The 13,853-nt window shown below is 33.5% G+C and overlaps 1 protein-coding gene across 1 annotated transcript; it reads right to left on the bottom strand.

Moving 5' to 3' along the window:
* Positions 1-2,967: 2,967 nt before the first annotated feature.
* LOC128172404 (angiopoietin-related protein 1-like) lies at positions 2,968-11,893 on the bottom strand. Its single transcript, XM_052838204.1, has 11 exons — positions 11,742-11,893; positions 10,292-10,354; positions 10,009-10,071; positions 9,814-9,858; positions 8,320-8,376; positions 7,173-7,305; positions 6,390-6,458; positions 6,155-6,291; positions 5,657-5,753; positions 5,238-5,408; positions 2,968-4,708 (listed from the first exon to the last, which is right to left on the bottom strand). Exons 1-11 carry the CDS (start codon positions 11,871-11,873, stop codon positions 4,407-4,409), a joined length of 1,269 nt encoding a protein of 422 aa, XP_052694164.1. The 5' UTR covers positions 11,874-11,893; the 3' UTR covers positions 2,968-4,406.
* Positions 11,894-13,853: the final 1,960 nt, after the last annotated feature.

Below are 13,853 nucleotides of genomic sequence, written 5' to 3'. Positions count from 1 at the left end.
ATATTTCGATTTAAAAATTTGATCCCCCATTGTGGCCCCACTGTAGCCCCGGGATCATGGTTTGGACAAACTTGAATATACACTATCTAAGGATGCTTCTACACAAGTTACAGCTGTTCTGGCCAATTGATTTTTGAGAAGAATATTTTTTAAAGATTTTTCTCTGTATATTTCACCTCAGGTGAGCTTACAATTATTTATGTCTCTGCTACATGTACAAACATTTTGTATTTCCATGAGCAAAATTAATCTCCGTTTAGACTTATAGACTAGAGAAAATACTGACAAATAGCCTAAAACACATTGCAGTAATCAACTATTGCGCAAAGACCATACTGTATTACCATTAAAATTTGTATTTTAGTTGTTACTGGGCCGTACCTGTTAATGTATCTTATTTTCCGCAAGTAAACAGTCAGCTGTCTTATTTACAGATGTCTATGTTTGATTGATACGTAAAAATTAAAAACAATACAGGCGATAGTTCCTCTAAGTTACACACCGTAATTCCTGAAGACTAAACGAAAATCAAAACAAGCTAAAACCACCGTCAAAGGTGAAAATGTCAACGCATTGGAATATTTAATCTCAATTTACTTCACAAAATCGGCATTAATGTATCTTGCATGTTTCAAATATTCCTTTTGCAAGCAAACTGTTCCACAACAACCAAATTCATCTTTGTCAGATTAACCCATTTCTCATACATTCAAATGGCCGCTTCAAACAGGTTTTTGAGATCTGGAATACCGAACCCGAAGTTATAAACTGATCGAAGCCCACCCCTTCCAATTATTTTTTTTTTCGTAATAACTCAAATTCAGAAAAAGAATGGCCCTAAATTTCTGCAATTTATATTTTCCTTTCCATTAAGATTATTTATCTTAAATTGCACTGAATTTGACTCAGTGGTTCTTTAGAAGAAGATTTTTAAAAATGCACCCCCTTTTTCTATAGTTTCGAGGTTTACTCCGCTTTGAATAAAGATCGGTGTTCATTTCTGCAATTTATATTTGCCTTACCATGAGGATGCTTTGTGCCAAATTTGGTTGAAATTGGCCAAGCGGTTTCAGGGAAGAAGTTTAAAATGTAAAAAGTTTACTGGCGGACGACGGACAAAATGCAATCAGAATAGCTCACTTGAGCTTTCAGCTCAGGTGAGCTTAAAACAAAAAAACAACAAGTCAACAACATTACAACAAGACGGGGGTAAAAATAATTCTGATTAAGTAGTTTACACAAAAACACAGACCAACATACATCCTCCCTAAGGATTCTACAAGGTCACATAAAACCAGAGGGCTGCATAATGGGTGATCAGGCCATATGCTTATACCCTAAAATCTCGCCCGCGGACCTACAGTCCCTGCCACTGCTATCTTTGGGACAACACATACTCCTCTAATCAGTAAAGACATATATTTAAAAAGAACAAAAAGAACCCCCTATAGTCATTCAACAATTGCCCGGATTTGAATAAAAGTAATCATTATCGCAAAAACAGAAAATCAAACACTCCTTCCAGAGACATCATCTAGAAAAACATCTCAACGGGAATTACACCCGCTCGAAGACCATGATACTTTCAACAACAAAATTAATAGATCAAAATTCATTCCAGAAATACTACATGACTACAGCACGATTTCCATTGATCTCTATCAATAATCTCTTGATTCATGTTGGCACATCTCTTCCCTTATACTTAGGCAGGCGGTCAATATGGTATAAGTGGCTTCTTTTCTGGGACTTCGCTTTACTCTGTATGTGGTATCATCTATCTTCTCAATAAAAACACAAGGCCTACTCCAAGGACATGATAACTTCTTGCAAACGCCCTTCTTCTGTAAAGGTTCATTGAGCAATACCAATTGACCTATGGGCAGGGAAAATCTACTGGACTTGATATCATAGTAACGTTTCTGGCGCTCTGCACTGGTCTTGAGATTCTGCCTGGCTAATTCAAGAATAGAATGGAGTTTGATATGAACGTCAGTAATGTAATCATCTGGTTCTGTTTCATTTTTTTAAATTGGGTGCAAACTACAGCCTCTGAGGTATGGTGTTGTTTCTACCTAAGACCATCATGTTTGGAGTAAAATGAGTACTACTGTGGACTGAAGAACGATATGCTATCATGACCTGGGGCAGAAATTCATCCCATTGCTTCTTTTCTTTTTCACAATACATTGTAAGCATAGCAGCTGTTGTGTGGTTGAAACGTTCTATATTTCCATTGCTCTGGGGTCGCATACTGGTTGATCTTGTGTTATGAATTTGAAACAGCTGACACATGTTTTGAAATAGCTGGGACTCAAAGTTGAGCCCTTGATCAGTGTGAATCTAAAGAGGTGTACTGATTCGACAAATGAACTTATTAACAAATATTCGGCAGGCTGTCTCAGATTCCTGGTTTTGAATTGCATATGCATCAGTCCATTTAGTGAAACAATCACAGACAACAAGAATAAATCTGTTGCCTTTGAAGGACAGAGGAATAGGACCCAAGATATCCATCTAAATGCTTCATAGACTCACCAACTAAGTAGTGTCTTAGGAACTAGCTTATATTTATAAACTTCTCCAAACAATGAATACTTTTCCTTTTTCTGTCCGGTCACAAACAACCAATCAAAAATATGTACGGATCTTGGACATACCGGACAAGAATCCTTTCTTTCCGCACAAGCATATTTAAATAATAAATAAACGTTTTATTTCAATACAAAGATTTGTCTGGATTGATTTAATAAAACAGACGCATATTTCTATGTCAAAATACGCATATAGCTTTAATACACATCCTTGCGATATTGTACACTAAAGGAATTTTGACATTAAGCGCCTTTTGAAGTAGTGCGCGTAGCAATACACTTGAATATGGAAGCTCGCTGCGATGACATAGTTCCTCATTCGAGGTGACAGATAAAAGCAATCATCGATCACACTGAGGTAAAAATACGGAAAAATAGTGGTCAGCATTTTAATACAATAATACATGATATAATAAAGCATACAGAAATGTTCATAACACAAAATCTTTGTAAGAATAATACGTTTTCATTTCGATGAGTGAAGCGGTCCGTCACACAGCATGTTCTGTACAGAGAAATTTGTGAGCGGTGAAATGACGATAATCTCGCAGAAAGAGCATTAAAATGGCATGAAACTGAACAGGGTGATTAATGTGGTAAATACACATGTATAAACATGTTTAAAACAGTTGTCATACATTTACTTGATCTAATTACGTGTCAAAGCAAATAAATTGATCCCGTAAAAATGTAAACAAAGTACGGGGGTAGTGTCAAAACACGAACGATAATTCAGAACATGTAAACATTAGTATTTTCGTAAATCATGTGTATAACAGGTTTTTGACAGGTAAACAACAAATAACTGAACATGGGGAGAGGCATTTTAACTAGAATTGCATGTCTGATGTAATACACAATAAAATATAAATAGAAATACTTAATTCATCATAGATGATCATATTACATTAATTTATACATGAAAATAGAATAGATACCAATACAATGAAAATAATACATATTTTTTTTTATAATATAATAAAAAAAAAATAGGTTGCAAGTTTAATCAAAATACTGAAGTACTGACGGGAGTTGATTTTATCGATTATCATTTATTCAAAATCAACGATATGTGATTTTGCATGACAAGTAGTATCAGTAATCGAAATATTTCTGAGAAATTGTATGGATCCAGGCAATACTGAAGTCTTATCTTGTTCAACCAAACACTCAGCTGTCTCCGTTTATCTCCGACAAGCAAGAGAGACTCTGTTTTGTCAGATACTAACGGTGACAGCCAAGCGTCTGGTTGAACGGGACTACATTAAACTCAAGCTTAAGAATACATACGACTTTAAAAAATATCTAAACTGTTTGTACAATTTAAAATCTTATTTTTTAATGGTATTAATAAGTAAGTTTTCTTGAATAACAATGCTTCAGAATACATAGCATCGAATTTATTGATTATTTTCAAGAACTAAGTGTTGTCAGCGGTATTGATTTGTGCTTAGGTCCAAACACTGTTTCACTTTCGCTTTGTCCGAGGAGAGTTGATTAAAATCAACTCATAAAAAATATATTTTAACAATAATTCAAGACTATTCCTAAACCATCAGATTCATGACGACACAGTACAAACATCAGATCATTTACTGGACTTACAAGATAAATAACATTAATATGTAAGTATGGGTATTGGTGCAAGGGAAAAAGTATAAATACATAAGTAACAATACAATGAAATGATACATGTATATATTGTTTTCAATTGATTTAAAGCTAACATATCTGTAAGAGTTGTGAAAAAAATATTGCTGACTATTATGTAGGCTGTCGTTACATAATTAACAAAATGGTACTCGCATCGTGTCATTTACTGGACGGACACTTTGCACAATAAAATTGATTTTCTAAACGCCGAACCATAATATAGGAGGTTTTCACACCGACATAGCTTGAACTTATCAGATACCAAAAGTTACATTGTTCAGCTGTCAAACAGTCTCCGTTCCCATAAATCCCATTCAGGTTTGTCAGCGTACATTGGTTATACCACCACGCCCCCTGGCGAGCAAAAGTACACCGCGCGGGAGCGTTATCGTTATCAATGTCTATGGTGCTGAATTGCATGCCACTTGGATCTGTACTTCCATGATTGTCCATGCCGTCGCCTATATAAAATGATACACATGTATAATAAATTTTTTAAATTTGGCCAAAAAATTAAATATTAATTTGATCATATCAAAATCAGGGGGGGGGGGGGGGGGGGGGCAAACGTGATGATAAGGAAACATTGACATGGAAAGGAATACTCAGCTGCTTGTGTTATACATATACATATATTTCTATCATTTTTCTTCTTTTTTTGTATCAATAGGTGGTACGAGTGTCAAGCTGTGTCCAAATTTGAAGAATGTGTTCAATCCATTGGAAAAATAAAGTATTTAATGATTGTTTTGATTTAAGTCTAAAAGATCGTTAGTTGCTGTGGTACAATGGCAGAAAATAACGATACAACTGTTGATTAAATTCTCACAAATACGAAAAGATAGAAAGAAAAAAACCAAAATTTAAATTTATGAAAATGCGCCCCTTTAATTAAATGATTCATCAAGTACTACGCAATCATTAACATTTTATTTCAAAACGTTCATTTTATCCAAACAAACTATATAAACTATAACAAGGATAACCTACCAGCATTTCCCTCATACGACCCGGCTTTAAGACTCAGATTGTAGCCATCAGATTCATCAGCCACTTTAAAGTCGCCGTATTTGGCGTAATACCAGTCTCCACTGAATGCCTCTAGACGGACATACAACTCGGTGGTTCCTAAAGTAGTTAGCTTGTGAAGATTGTCGTTACCTGCAAAACAATGTATGTCGATTTGAAAACTTAAGGTATTCAATCATGATAAAAAAAATCAAGAAACAAAAGAAACAGTACAAATAAAAACTCTAACCCCTCTTCATAGCACAGTATCTTGCCGGACACCAAAACACATTCAAACCAAAAACAAGTGTGTAACGCCTAAATGAGATTCCTTTTTAAAAGAAATTCGTTAGAAAAATACACACGCATCTATAGTAAATAATAAGTTATAAACTCCATACCAATCCAATGCTCTCCTGATGCCTCTCCAAAGCCATTCTTGTAACTGTCCCATTGACGATAGAAATTAACAGACCCGTCTCGTCTGTGTTGGAACACCTTCATTTTTAGAAGAATAAAAAGACAATTTGGCACATACAGAACTATACAGAATGTGTATTTGAAGTATTATTAATTTTCTCATCATTTTTAAAAAAATATCTTATATTCCGTATTACTGCTTTTCACAATACTATTTTTCTTTTTTACTGATACTGTGACCAAATAATATAATGCTGGTTAGACTCTAATCTTTTACTGATAAATGATAGTTACACATTAATTCCATGCGCGGATCCAGGAAAAAAAATCAGGGGGGGGGGGGTTATTGCTTTGCCTGAGGAAGGGAGGGGGCATATGTGTGGTCATATTATGATATAATTTGAGGTTATTAGAGTTTTACATGGGGGAGGGGGGTTAAAATCCCCTGACCCCCTCTAGATCTGCTTGGATTTTATTACCGTCCATCCTCCACCGTCCGTTGTCATATCACAGTACACGACGACTGGCGTCTCTGTAAGTGGGTCGGGGTATACAGTGTAAAGCCCATCACTATCGTTTCCAAACAGCTTTAGATCTTTGCAGTCACTGAAGATTTCTGTAGAACATACAATCCATTTTTACTAGCTTATTATTTCTAGACATAATTTATTAACGATTCCAAACCCTATTCTGTCAAGCAAAGGTGAATCGTACCGGTTCCATTATTTTTTCTTAGATAGCTTCGGTTAAGGCGCAACATATTTCCGTCATCGTTGGGGGAATCTGTAAAACATAAAAGTTATAGAAACTGTGGGTTTTGAAAAGATAAGAATCCGTAGCACATTTATATTTTATTTTTCAAATAAATAAAATATTGAAGATACATTTTATTTTCTTATTATGAAAAGTATTCTCATTTTAACTTGCCTTTTAGAATAATATTTTAAAATAATAATTTAAGTGCGACCAATGAATTTATAAGACAATCATTACACACATCCTTCTCATATAGTGTATATCCTTAAGGTACACCACTACAACTAGACTTATACTTTTTAAGACACTACGTCATAAGATTGCGATTTGGTCAAATATCGTCATAACATTTGTTAGAAGATCGGGCTTGTGAACTGCAAAACAAAAGTTTGAATCCGTACGGGGCTATTGTTGACATTTTTTAAATAAAATCTTTAAAAATATGATTTTCTATGCAAAATCGCATTTATTTTACTTATTTGAATTTTTATCCATCACAGAATCTTTTATAATATTGTAAGTTTCTGCTGATCTGAGGAACTAATTTCAGATAATGTAAGCCACCTTAAAGAGAAGCGAGTTCTTCCGAGTACAGAGCTGCTCATATAGAACTCTTTGTCGATAAAGCATAATTAAAACAATATGTTACATTACATTGAAAAGACCACGCCGTCAATACGTTTGAGTAGTGAACCATATCGTACGAAAATTTCTGACACATAGTTATTGATTGTATCTTACCTTGTCCTTGAAGGTACAGGACCGCAATAGTTGCAACGGTAGTCGAGATAACAACGGCAAAAACTGACAGGATGACAATAATACATGGACGTTTTGAGTCTCTAGTATGTTCCTTGTTACTGTTGGAGTTTTTCTATAGAAATCAACATTGAGATTATTTTTCATTGCTCTAAACATATAAAATTTGGCGTGTGAGCTATATTTTGCGGAAACTAGATTTTTAACAAGTTTGCGTGGATTTGAATTAGCGTATTCCTGAATGTGATTATTCATATGCAAATATTCATGGCATTAAGCGATGTGCTTGATTTAGCGGAAGTTATCTTTCGCTATCTTTTGCGTTATTGGTCAAATATAACTTCGGCTCAATCAAGTACATTTGCTTAATACACGTGTATATGTTTAAGAAAAAAAATAAAAGAAACATTTAGCAGTACGCTAATTCAAATCAACATCAATATGCTTCTGTACAAGGTATTCTTAATCAATTATCTCATAACTCTACAGATATGACCTACACAAAATGAAATACATGTACACTGACATTAGCATGAACAATAATATTATATATTTGTTTTTTGAATAATCAATCAGCAATCTGAATGACATACTGTTGAGGCACATATTTTCGTTGGGTTAAAATTTCGTTGTTCTAAAACCAAATAAAATTCCGTTGGCATTTAATTTCGTCATATCGTTATCTTTAAAATGTATTACCTATCAACTCTATATTTATTAATACTTTGGTAAAAAATGCGTCATGGATTTAATTTCATTTATTTATACTGCCAACGAAAATAACAAAATTATATCCTCAACGAATACGTCTGCCTCTACAGCAGTATTATCCGGTAATTAAAATATTAAACGAGTATATTGTCATCACCACTACTTTAAATTCCGAAATAAACGCAAGGAATTATTAGCCATGTCAAATCATGCAAAAAGCATAGATAATAAAATAAAAATTCGGTTTTTTTTTCGGACAGATGTACTTAGTGAAAACTGTGATTTATAAAAAAATCGGCTTTTGCGATTTTATATTTTTGCAACTTGATGCTAAACAGTTGAATCGCTGAATTAAGTACTCGCAGAAAATGAGGAATGTCCAGTATCTTAGGATTTTTTTTAAAATATGAACTAATACCTGTTCTACATGATCAGGATTATCATCTTTAATTCTAGGAAGTTTCCCCTGTCGGCCCTGCAACACAAAACTGCTGTTTTTAAAAAAGACGAAATAACTGTTATATTATCTCTTTAATTGTTGTTTTATACCAATTGTCGTTGATTAAGGGATAGTCAAATTTTGAATAATATGGGAATTTGCTTTTAACGATCAAATCAAAAAAGTATGCTACAGGATTTTGGAAATCAATGATTATTAAATTTCATTGATCAAATCAACAACAACAAAAATTATATAAAATGGTATTCAACAAACATTAATGCAGCCACAATATCGTTAATGTAGGGGTTTAGTACTATTTTAACAATGCTTTAATCATCCTTTGATAGAACATTTGTTGTGTGAAATGATCTTGCATATAAAAATTGTCATACAGTAATGAATATGCAAAACAGGATAATACAAATAAACATGCCCAGAGAGTCAAAATACAAGGCATTTATAATTATTTGAAGCAATTGGAGCTTTAAAAGAGTAAATTTACACCCGATATAAAGCTAAACACCGCATGTATAAAGGCACCGTCCGTCACACAGATATATGATCCCTTTTGATTCCAATATACACGAAACTGATAATCGATGTGCAATATTCTCTTTGTGATCTATGGAGTTTATGTATTTCTCTCTTATTATGTGCATTTTCTGTTTGTTTATAATACATTAACCTGTTGTTTTTCATGTATTAGTCCCCTGGCTTTACGAAAATGCGTAAAATTTGATAATTTACATCGCGACCGAGTAACACAGAGTGGCCAAATATACTAGCTTCATACAGGTGATACAATATACCGCTACATCGAAATACTTTAAACTATTAAGAGGTTTGCGGGTATACATTTTCCTTGAGGCTTCTGACGGATCTAAACAAAAACATGAACAGACCTAAATGGATATGTTGTAATATGAGGTTTGTAGGAATAGCAATTAGAAAACAGAAATATGGCGGGCAGTGCCTATCTACAAGCCGTTTTCAGCTTTGAGGATCATTTACGCCCGGTAAATTCATTTAAATCACAGAATGGCGATTTTAACGCATTGGGTAACAATATATATCGCCAAATTTAGATGTCTATCTCTATGCCGCAATAAAGTGTTGTTTCTCTGTATCATAACGTAAAGTCTCCAGTTTAAAGATCACAGGAAACTTTATTTTCATGACGAGCGGTAACATTTCAAGAGTTGATTTCCCCCAAAATTAAAGTGATTTTTTTCCATTTGCATGTTTTGCGCTTGTTAAAAAACCATATCTTGATGTAATTTAGTAGAGTGGGTTTAAATGTAAATATTTTACCAGGTCTGTATATATATAAGGATATATAAGTCCCATTGGCCCGATTGTCAATTTATATATACATATCCAGTAATAAAAAAAAAACCCAGTGATTTGCCATTCTGGATAAATGAACTATAAACAGAATCTTCATCAATGTTAATCAAGTGTAATCCTTACCGATTTTGGTGTTATGAATTTACCAGTCTGTCTGTCATAAAAGCCCTGCAAGAAACACAAAATATACATTCCATTAAATTAACAATTCAGCAATAATTGCAACGTATTTACTATGAACAGGGATCAAATTCAAAAGCAAAGTTAATTTCATACATAGGAAAGCGTTTCTACTATTTGAATTAGCTGAATACGTACCTCTGAAATTTTATCATATGTAGTTGAAGTTGAATTGGAAATGACCGTGTATATCGCAATGCTCTGCAAAAGGAAACGTTTTTTCTATATTGTAACGATGCTTGGTATTCTTAAAAAACTCGTAACCAACACATTGGCTTCATCAATTTTACGTGATTATTTGAAAATAAGATTTAAAAAAAATCTTTGCAAGCGAGTTTTAGCTTCAATATATTTAAACGGGTATAAAATGCATTTTTTAATGTTTGATTCTCGTAAAAATCATTATTTACTAAAAACATACCTGTTTTGAATCAATTGAACTGCTGATAGCTGAAAACTGTGCGTATTCTGAACCTCTCGAACCCTGAACATAATTGATAAAACAATCAGCAACTGATTAAATACTTTAAAAGTGTTTATTTGCGCCTAGGGTGAAATTTACCCCAGTTACATGGACGCGGTTATCTTAAAAGCGCGTAAAATACCCCCGTGTGTATGATTAAAAAATACCCCAAAATTAAGAATAGTAAATCCTGAATCCGCGTATTACAGTATACCTGGTATGAAAAACAGATGGGCACATTACGTTTTTGCTATATGATGTATATAAAATGCCACTTATGTTAAAGAGAAAAGCGTATGCTCTCTTACATCCTATTATCAAAACAATCACTTTGTTGTAGTGAATATTAAAAAAAGAAGTTCACGAAACAAAAAAAAAAAACAAAAAAAAAAACAATACCCCCCCCCACCCCCCAAAAAAAACAAACCCCAAAACAACAAAAACAAAACCCGAAACAAAAACAAGTATTCCTTTTAAAGGAATGGTCGGCATTATATATCATTTGTCAGCTCTGTTTATATAATAATATACGCTACATGCAGTAAACTATATATATCACCGTTTTATTGATTTCCAAAATGGCAATGCATGAATGAGCTTTACTTTTAGTGGGCGAATTATACTTTCGACTAATATTCTTACGCATATGTGAAAAAAACGTGATTTAGATCACTATGTCTGTAACTCTATAAATGTTTTATTTTCAGGAAAACGGATAAGATTACCGTTTTAGTAATCTACGTCTAATTAAAGATTTGAATAAGGTTGTCATTGCATAGTAAATAAAATAGTGCAAGGCGCAATGCGTGCACAAATAGTTAAATTTGACGGATGCCTCATATGGACACAACTGTGATCGGCCGAAGTCGATCACAAAAAACCCCCCAAAACAAAACAAAAGAAAAAAAATAATAACAAAAAGAAAATTCTTATACTCGTTGACTTTACAAAAAATATAAAATCTTAGATGACCGAGTCAGGCCTTCCTAACAAATTAAATTCACTAAACAATACATTACGAGTATCTGACCTTGACTTATTTTACTTTTTAATACTAGTCCCTACATAAAATTTAACAGATACGACTTACCTAAGACATATACAGATATGACTTAACTCAGACCTATATAGATACATGTACGACCTCTCCCACGAATTTACATCCCCAACATCCACGAAAATTGACCCCCACGAAATGAAATGATTCCACAGTATACAGTTATGACGCACTTCAGACCTATACAGATACGACTTACCTCAGATTTATACAAATACAACTTGCCTCAGACCTATACAAGTACGACTTCAGACCAACCCAGAGATAGCTTATCTCAGACCTATAGAGATACGACTTACCTCAGACCTATAGAGATACGACTTAACTCAGACCTATAGAGATACGACTTACCTCAGACTTATCGGAATACATTTTTTTAAGACTGACTATCCCAAACTGATGATCTGATGTGTTGATTCGCAATGGTTTTTTCAGTAACTTTATTTCGAATTTTCTTTTTATAAGTGCCAGCTTGGTGATCATTGTATTAAATTCTCTTCCTGGTCGTTGTCATAGTGGTAACTATGCATAATCCATGCATAAACATCATCCTTTGTCAAGTATGCACGTTTAAATTTCAACAGAGCAGCCTATTGCATAATGTGAAAATAGCTGTACACCCCCTTGCGTTAAGTAAGTCATATGAAATCTGTGTGATGAATGCTTTTTTTTTTATTACATATAGACACGCTTATCCCATTTTTAATATTATAAACTAAAAGACACAATAACATAATAATTGTGAAACAAATGACCTGAAATCATGAAATGTCTTACTCATACGACAGGGAAAATCAGAATTTATGAATGGAAACTTTTTTTCCCTTTACACCGGCTGTCATTGAAATGTGTTGGATATCAGATAAATGTGTATGAATAATAAACAGACAAACAATGAGTAAAGAGTAAAATCTCTGACCAATTTTTGGCAGTATATAGGAAGCAATGTGCATTAGTTGATTTTTTTCTAATGAACGTTTGATAAATATTTATATGTGGATTCAAAGATAAAGTAAGCGAATCGTGTCTCTTTATGCAAATAATTTAAAAGGAATGAAAAGTATTGTGCACTGTTATTTTCTTCCTGTTTATCACATGATGAAGCTCTGCCATTCAGTCAACTGAATGTTAATTGAAAGGTCTGGAAAGGTGACTGAATGGCACAGCTATGCCATTCAGTCACCTTTCAGTAACCGTTCAGTAACATTTCAGTTCACTGAATGCCAGAGGTTCATCCTGTGTATGTTAAACATTCAGAGTTAAAGGGATATAGGTGGCAGGGGACAGTTTTTTTGATACAATTCATTGTAGCCAAGGGATGCATGTCTTCGGAACTTTGTAACTAGAATTTCCTCAGTTCCCATTCAACACAAATACCTTTAATTCACTCTTTATAAGGCTAATCACCAATTTCTAAAGAAAATTACTAATCAAAACCTGTAAAATTCTTTACATACTGGTTTTTATGAGATTTTGACCCTTTCATATTTTGCTAATTTTTCATGATTTTTCAGCTTTTTAGACCTCCCCCAGCTAATTCCCTGCAGAGGGTTGACTTTCCGTACCGCGTGCATGTTGCACTATCACATGTCACAAACTTACCGGTGTATAGTTTTCAATGTCCCATCCACCTACTTTTCGTGTTATTTTACCTCCCGTCTGTAACTTGCAATTTCACTGTGTAAAGTCAGCACAACAGTCATAGCCGCAGGTTTCGCATTTTACTTCTGATTCTCATGTACCTAACATAAGGGGCCAACATATTGCATATCAATTTCAACAAGAGACACCCCTCTAACTAATGATAATCATTAAAAATCATTTCAGGAATTTTAGCAACACTCATAAGCCTTCAAGTACAGCAACTCTCAATTTTACAAAAATATTGACGGGTACTTTATTCGAAACTGTCCCTTGCTACCATAGTAACGTATGTGTAAAATAGGGTGCACAGATACATATAAATACATTGGCTAATATAATTGCATTTTATTTCGGTAGGGTAATTAGTTTAATGGAAATGCAAAAGGTGAAGAACAAAAAATAAATGATACCTTTCTTTTTTAGATGTATCAAATATTATCACATTGACTGTCATAAATTAGATTTTCATCTCTTAAATATTGATTGGGAATATATTTCACTTCATTTAATTTGCTATATGAACTCTGAATGGAATGATAAAAAAATACCAGGCCTTAAGTAGGCGGAATAATCGTTGATGATACATGTATTTTGAATTATGGATCTAATAGATCTTTGAAAGACATTTGCTTAAAGGATCTTTTTGCCATTTATTTATATTTTAAACATTCTGATTTAAAAAAAATCTTTGCAGTAATAATGTTTGCTTTTGTTTGGGGAGATATCAAAGTATAATTGGCAATATCCCAAAAACAGTTAAACCACTATTGTGATCTGTAACAATATAAATAATTAAAATACTAATTAGGAACTTTTTTT

This window comes from Crassostrea angulata, chromosome 2 (genome assembly GCF_025612915.1).
Source record: "Crassostrea angulata isolate pt1a10 chromosome 2, ASM2561291v2, whole genome shotgun sequence".
In the NCBI taxonomy this organism is placed as follows: domain Eukaryota; kingdom Metazoa; phylum Mollusca; class Bivalvia; order Ostreida; family Ostreidae; genus Magallana; species Magallana angulata.
The sequence above is the reverse complement of the archived record's forward strand: the minus strand, read 5'-3'. Positions and strand labels throughout refer to the sequence as shown.

What these genes read in the sequence shown, in the direction of transcription:
- LOC128172404 (XM_052838204.1), bottom strand. Translation starts at nt 11,873, where the DNA reads ATGATCACCAAGCTGGCACTTATAAAAAGAAAATTCGAAATAAAGTTA. An exon ending in GTTCAATTGATTCAAAACAG is followed by an intron (nt 10,072 to 10,291) that starts GTATGTTTTTAG and finishes TTCCTTTTGCAG; the next exon opens with AGCATTGCGATATACACGGT. An exon ending in CGGACGGTGGAGGATGGACG is followed by an intron (nt 5,754 to 6,154) that starts GTAATAAAATCC and finishes CTAAAAATGAAG; the next exon opens with GTGTTCCAACACAGACGAGA.